The sequence below is a fragment of the Eucalyptus grandis genome, chromosome 10 (assembly GCF_016545825.1).
Source record: "Eucalyptus grandis isolate ANBG69807.140 chromosome 10, ASM1654582v1, whole genome shotgun sequence".
Taxonomy (NCBI): domain Eukaryota; kingdom Viridiplantae; phylum Streptophyta; class Magnoliopsida; order Myrtales; family Myrtaceae; genus Eucalyptus; species Eucalyptus grandis.
The window spans coordinates 21,719,972-21,727,955 of record NC_052621.1 but is presented as its reverse complement, the minus strand read 5'-3'; the positions used below and the strand labels follow the sequence as shown (position 1 = coordinate 21,727,955).

At 38.9% G+C, this 7,984-nt stretch overlaps 1 protein-coding gene across 1 annotated transcript; it reads left to right on the top strand.

Annotated features, from left to right (window-relative positions):
• The first annotated feature begins 5,534 nt into the window (after nt 1–5,534).
• Nucleotides 5,535–7,422, top strand: LOC104423765 (UPF0481 protein At3g47200). Its single transcript, XM_010036216.3, has 2 exons — nt 5,535–6,259; nt 6,499–7,422. Exons 1-2 carry the CDS (start codon nt 5,660–5,662, stop codon nt 7,234–7,236), a joined length of 1,338 nt encoding a protein of 445 aa, XP_010034518.2. The 5' UTR covers nt 5,535–5,659; the 3' UTR covers nt 7,237–7,422.
• The last annotated feature ends 562 nt before the right edge of the window (nt 7,423–7,984 follow it).

Sequence of the window (7,984 nt, the reverse complement as noted above, 5' to 3'; positions counted from 1 at the left end):
AATGACAATCAAAGAGATTTAACTTAGTGCACAAAGATTAATCGCCCATCTCTATATGAATCTATCTGTAGGTTAAATGCAGACTAAAAACGTCTTTGCAAATCGCAAACTTCGGCATATGAGGGCATCCACGTCCTCTTGCAACCTAACGAAGATACTTCTGCAGCTGATTTGCAGGCGCACTTGCAGGTTTCAAACAGTAATTTTATTAAAGTTGTGTGAATTCTAAAGAAATTGGACTATAATGTCGTCAATGGAATCTGCAAGACAAATCGTTAAACAATTGGAGGGTAAAGTAACAGATTTAGTTCTTTAAGTTACAGCATTTGTACAATTTGGTCTTCTACTCTGTAATCAAGTCCTCTTAACTTTTTTGATCGTACAATCAAGTATTTTGTTTACCCGTTGATTGATATATATTTTGCTTGTTTTTCCTGCTCATGTGGTAGCAAACCAGCAGCAAATTTCATCTTTTATAACGTAAGCAGTATCACATTGTTAATTAATTTGACGTTTTAGTTGAAATGGTTGATCAAATGTTGGAAGGGTTGATCAAAGGATTTGATGCGGGAGTACAAAGTCCTATTGAGCAACTCTCAAGCTTAATTCAAATCTCATGGATTGGTCCAACCCGAATGCTTACTCCTGCAAGCAAAAGCTGATTTGATTCCATGGGTTCAGTTGAAGACATCGATTCTATAGGGAAGTTGTCCATTTAATGGATTAGTTTCGATTTTATGATTGATGATTGATTATCAAGATGTTGATTAACAAGTTTGTTGTCAACTTTGAGACTGCTAATTGACTACCTAGCAACAAGAGGTTGTTCTAGTCTGTTAAATTATGTCTCGAGTTTGAGCGTTTAGAAAACGCGTTTCGTTGAATTCTTGAAGTTGCACAAAAGAGGAAATAAAATTAATTATATATATGCATATAAATATTTTATATATTCGTTACAGAGGAGGCTGAATAAGCGGAAGCTTCGTCGGGCACAAACACATGCGATTTCACGCCTCTGCACGTTGAAGAGGAAGGTGGTGGGGCCTAAGGTCAAAAGTTTGACCTTGGGCACACACCTACGTATAATAATATGAAGATTTCCTTCTGTACGTGAAGGAAGGAGGTGGGCCCTCGATGGGCACATGTATAAAAGGCAAATATTTTTGCAGGTCTTCGTCTTCGAGGGTTTCTTCTTTTCAGCGTGTTGCTGCCGCACGTCCACGAGAGAACCGAAGCATCGTTGTTGATCGAAGTGCCGTTCTTATTTTGAGTGCTGTGATTTTCTTTGTTTGTGAGAGACATTCATAGGTGTTGGGTGCTTGGCTTTGGGTTTTCATATTTTTCATGCGACAAAAGTTATTCGTGATTTATATTCAAGAAAGATTTGTATATTGAATGTAATTGGGCTTGGAAAAGAGAATGTTTGTGTTTGAGTGACTTGAGTGTATAATCTCCTTGTATTGCTTGATCTATAGTGAAATTCGCTACTCTCTCCCCGTGGACGTAGGTGGTGTTTGATTTATTTTCTTTTTGTCTATATTATTGTTCGATCGCTCGCTTAATCGCAACATAGTCTATGTCCATCTCTGTCGGTTGATCTTCCATGGTGGTTGTTCGACTCCCAAGTTGGTGGACGAATTTGGAGGATCTAATCCTAATTACTATGCATTTGGTATTGGTTAAATGCATTTACTTCTAGGTGTCAAGCATTAAGTCCTAGCTATTATGCGTTTTAATTGTGTTGTGGTTTCGAGTCATAGTTTTTGTGAATATGACGGTTTCAAGAGTCATGATTAGATATTGGCCATAGTCATCATGATTTCTTGGAATCCTAAGAGTCATTTATGTTTGCTTAGAAGAGTCCCTCTATAAATCAAGGTGAAATCTTATTTTGTACACAAAGACTCGAACGTTAGATTTTTCTCAAGTGAGTGAATGTCTATCTTCAGTTATGTATCCAATTCCATTGGTGATGAACCCAAAGTTCTTTATTATTGGCTAGTGTTGTTCCTTTAAACCTTGTGGTAAACTTTATCTCTCTCGACATCCTTTTATCGTTAGTTGATGTTGCGACCTTCCTAGAGTGGTGAACTTTATCGCTCTCAAAGTCCTTTATCCTTAGTTGATGTCGCGACCTTCCCAAAGGCAAACCATTAAGAGAAAGCAAATAAACTAATAAGCTGATACAAATGTTCACTCATTAAAATGGTAGTACCATTGCTTAGTACTGACTCTACTAAGCCCAAACTAATCACAACTTTCAGGTTTTAATTAAATAAGTTAAACATGCAATTTAGTTTATAATGTAGCCATCATTGATTTATTATGAATCGATCAGGAACTCAAGTAAAATGCTGGAAAAGTTACATGATTTTCTGAGCTAGCCGAGTATATATATTGACGGAAAGTTACTTTTTGTGAAATATTGTTTTTCCTTTTCATGAGATATAACACACGTAGACACGGGCGTTGAGTACTAAAAAGGACCTCAACTAAGAAATTTATAACTTTGACCAATTTATAACATCCTAGAGGTAAAAGTTATAAATTTAATGTCAATATGTGAAGTCCGTATCCAAATCACATTACATGCACCCAACTCAATATGTGAATAGTAGTGTGCATGCAATTTGGTTCCAACATTTGTCGTGAGACATACCTAAACTTTTTTTGTCTTTATCTGGTGCACAAAAAATTGATATACCCCTCACTGGGCACCCCGGAAACTCTTCCCATATTAATTTGATTGGTTTGAATTAGTCGCTTACAGATTAAGTCAACATCTTTTATGAGATTTTTGTGTTTATTGTTTAAGTGTTTATTAATTATAGCGATGTCAGAATGCCAAGAGAAATATTATAGTAAAATTAAAATATTTTCTCTCTTTTGAAATTCTTTAACCCATCTAAAATTTTGAAGACTCTCTATCGCAACTCTCCCAAAATGAATCCCAAAGGATTTAACTAATTGCTAGGTAGGCGCGCATAACTCTCTTGTGAGATGGCTCTTACATTGCGTAATGGGCTCTCCCGAGTCTTACCAACTGCAACTTAATTTCTCATTTTTGGGATAAAGATTTGACGAGTGTCATGATTTTCATGCAACAATCACTTGAGTATCATAACTTATTTTTCTAGTCACTTAAGTGTCATGACTTTTAGATAATATACATGAGTGTTATAACTTTCAATTGATCACTTAAGTGTTATAAATTTTTAAAAAACTTTCATCACACGTGTGATGCCACGTCAGATTTTCAACACTTGTGAAGAACGTCTTAAAAAATTATTGGATTATCATTTTCTCTGAACCCAAATTGTCCTCGGGTTTCATTATTGGGAACATAATCCAACTATAATAAGCCCCAAGAAAATGGAAGCATGATATATGATAACAATTAGTAGACAACGGCTCATCACGCGCTTGGTATTAAAATGACCCACAAGTCAATTTTCAGTGATTGGAATTAAGGACTTCGTAATCTGCCAGCTATAGAAGGGCATGGCGTCTCTCGTATGATTGCAATTGAACTGCCACTCATATGGTGAGACACGCTAGAGCCTTCCTACAGGAGCGATTCTTACCTTTCCGCTGATCCAATCGAATTATTTGATTGCGAAATAATATCGTTTTGAATAAAATCAAGGGAATTTATAATGTTTGATATGTAAAAATTTTGTTTGATTAAATAGAGACAATATCATTTCAATGAAAGTGTTTTGTAAGCTCTATTTCGTTAGAAGCCATTGTAATATAAAATATGAATGAGAGACATATCATTCTAAGTTGAGTTTGGTGTAAATATGCTATTATATGTCAAATTGTGCACGATTTTGATGTGATGTTTTTAGTTTTCCCTTCCTTTGACCTTTCTATATATGAGAATAAAAAGTTAGGGGAAAGAATGTAAATAAGTATAATGGAGGAGAAAGAGAGAGAGAGTTGTCGAAAGAAAATGGAGGAAAAGTTGTTTTGAGAAATATTTAAAAATTGTCATACTTTGTTATTTCCGAATATGTCTTATTAAGTTTGGAATTTGGACTAGAACCACTTTACTCTCGTTAATTAGATAACAGGTCGAAGAGAATAAACTAGTAATGGAGCGAAAGGTGACCCGACCCAATTTAAGATTTAATAAAAGCTAGCTAGGGTGATTGAGGTCATATCAAAATACCATGAATCCTTTATCTAGTACAAGAAAATATTAGGTGATGTTGAATCTTCACGTGAGTTATGCTCTACCCTACTCATTGATCGCCATATGCTTGATAGTGGCCCACTTTTAATCTTTCGCCTCTCTCTTGTGTGCCCTGCATTTCTCTATTTCTTTCTCCCTTTCATCCTTTTGGTCACTGCCACTGTCAGTAACTACACCCACGGAGCCCCCACCACCAAACTCCGCAACCTCAAGTTGGCCTTACCTGATTGTGAATTGGATTTGTTTTCCTTTTTCCCCGGTGGAGTTAGGGGAGGGGTCAACTTGAGTTTCTTCCTATTGGAGTTTTGCTTGTTTTGGTTTTGAATTGGTGAGAAAAATCTGACTTTTCTTAAGCGTTTTAGATGGTTGCTAAATTAAAAAGAGAGGTTTTGATGTGCATTTTGATTTCTTCATTGGATGGTGATTCCCTTCCCAACAGCTCCAATATTTAGTTTCACTCATAAAATTGATTTTGCAATACTAGTTTGACTTTGATTTGAAATTTAATGTATCTTTTCGCTAGAATCAATTTTTCTCCGTACGAAGCTAGTATAAGTTTTTGAATTTGACACAAGATAATTATCACTTGACTTGACTTGTTTAACACCTAAAGTTAATTTATGAGAAGTTATAAGATTGCCATGAGATAACCAAGAATATATTATTAGAAAGTCACTATTTGTGAAATAGTTTTTTTTTTTTTTTTTGCAATACACATAATATGTGTATATATATATAAGAGGGGCATTGAGTATTAAAAAGGAGATCCAAAGTTAGAAATTAAGATCGTTCTAAAAGTAAAAATTATATATCTAATATCACGTCAAATAGGTGAAGTCTATACCATATCACATTGCGTGCACTCAATTCAATACGAGCATTTTGGCTAAGGCTCATACTTGGGAGATTCATTAAATCCTAAGGCTCATACACGGCCACGTGCATGATTCGATTCCCACGATTTTCATGGGACATTACCTAAACACTTTTTGTCTTTACCTAGGCCACAAAAAGCGACACCCCTCTCACTTGGACACTGCCAAATACTCTTCCCATGGGGACACCACCAAACACTCTTCCCATTAGCAAAACTCTTTTTGTCTTTACTTGGGGCACAAAAAGCGACACCCCACCTCCCTCCCTTGGACACCGCCAAACACTCTTCCGATGGATATAAATAAAAAAGCCCCGACCATTTAAAATCCTTATTCATTATTCAATTAGACTTTACAACTCAATTTCATAAAAAAAAAAAACTATTAAAATTTAATCAACAGATATATGATCCAACTCATTTTATATGAGCTACAAAATTGGTGAAGACCCATTTCCACACCTCTATTTTATGCACAAGTGACCAGCGTTGGGCTTGGTCGACCCCAAACCGCACGCACACTCTTCCCATTCTCTCTCTCTCTCTCCCAGAACAGAAACTTGTGGAACCTCTGAAACCCCCGAAACATGTTACCTCCGCCGCCCCAACTGGACCCTAACGAGACCAACTGGATCGTTCATGTCAACGAGAACCTCAACTGCATGCCCAAAGACGAGCAACACTGCTGGAAGTCTCCGTCCATCTACAAGGTTCCCCCCTCCATCACCCGCCTCAACCGGGAGGCCTACCAGCCGCAGGTTGTCTCTTTCGGTCCCTATCACTACGACGAGGTCGACCTCCGTCCAATGGAGGAGCACAAGCACCGCGTGCTTCTCCACTTCCTGAAGCGGTCCGGGAAGTCCCTCGAGTGCGTCTTCGAGTCTCTGAGGAAGGTGGCGCATGAGCTTGAGGACAGCTACGAAAATCTGGACCAGAAGTGGAAGGAGGGAACGGGGGGCAAGTTCCTGGAGCTGATGATCACGGACGGCTGCTTCATGCTCGAGATCATGAGGACCGAGATAAGTGAGGAGAAGAACAATGGCTATGCGCCCAATGACCCCATCTTCAGCATCCACAGGCTGGAATACATAGCCCCATATATAAGCCGGGACATGCTGCTGCTGGAGAATCAGCTGCCGATGCTAGTTCTGTATCAGCTGGTTGCCATCGCGAACGATGGCAAGGAGGTTAGTTTCTTTGATTTCCCTGTGTCATTAGAGAGATGATTGCACTGATCATCTTAGATAGACCTCACACGAAATCCATTAAATTTAATGTTTTAAATGTTTAGCATTCGAGATTAATTAACAATTTAATTATTAAATCTATCACCTCAATAAGAGACTTTTTTTTTCCTTTTATGTGGGTGGTATCGACACAACAACACTCTCGTATTCAATGCACTGACTTTACTCCAACAACGCAGGATGACGTCAACGAGCTCATCGGAAAATTCTACTTCCTCCATGAAAATAAAAATTTCACGGGGTTGGGCAGACGCCTGCATGTCATGGACGTATTCAGGAAAGGCCTGCTGATGAAATCCGAGGGGGTCCAGCACGAACGGGAATTATATATGGGGCCTGAGGACATGAAGATATCTGCCAAGAAGACCGAGCCGATAATCCGGTCGGCCATTGAGCTCAACGAGGCCGGGATCAAGTTCAAGAAGCGCAAGACCAACAGCCTCAAGGACATCTCCTTTGCTAGAGGGTTCCTGAAGCTCCCAGTTATCAAGGTGGATGACACCACCGAGTCCATGTTCCTCAACGTCATGACGTTCGAGCGCTTGCACATCGGGGCTGGGAACGAGGTCACATCCTACGTCACCTTCATGGACAAAATCATCAACGATAGGCAGGATGTCGCCCTGCTTCACACGGAAGGCATCATCCAGAATGATTTCGGAAGTGACAAGGCAGTTGCCAAGCTATTCAACTCTCTGTGCACGGACGTGACGCTCCCATCCAACGAAAACCTCGATGGCGTGCAACAAAAGATCAGCGAGCACTGCAAGGAGCCCTGGAACAAATGGAGGGCTATTCTCAACCGCACCTACTTCAGGAGTCCTTGGACTATATTGTCTCTCACTGCCGCTATCTTCCTCTTCGCTCTCACTATAATGCAGGCCGTGTATACTGTGCTCAGATACCATGCAAAATGATTTTTTTTTTTCTTTTTTCGTTGTTTCTCCTAATGCCTGATGCTCGATAATTATCTGTTGATTGGCTGTTGATTGTTGTCATCAATGATTTTCCTCCTGGTTTCAGTCATGCTTATTTCCCTCTCTAAATGTTATGAACGATGGACATTTGGCTGTTTATATATCATCATCAGATGATGATTCTCTTGTTTCAGTCTTTTTCATTTTTGTCCAATTTGGATAGATATTCGGAAGGACGATCACGTTCTAGGAAAATGAAATCTTCCATTCCAACATTTTCTTTTTCATTAAATTTTGTTGAAGTTGTGGTCAATCTATCCAGAAAAGCCAAGACTCTACAAGTTTGTAGAACTATGGTACGTAGTTAAAGTCTGGTGTTTTCTGGCTTAGTCGGTGGTAATTAGAAGTAATGGCAAAAACTGTCCAACATGTAAAATGAAGCAAATTTCTTTGTTTGTGACAGAGATTCTTAGCAGAAGAGTCGATTAGGAAGAACTATAAAAAGGCTTCATGCTCGTTCATTCATGTTCAGCCCAACTACAGCTCCATATATCCCTTGCACAAAACATTTTGATAATAAAACAAGCTGCAAAAGCTCCTTCCTTTTTCCTTTGCTGAGTAAATCCCCACAAACATACACACTTCCACATTAACACTAAAAGCCAACAGTGGTGTCAGGGCCTCATTCGGTTGGCATTGCGCTTGAGTCCTATCCACCCCCAACTAAAATCCCCACCATATATCCAAC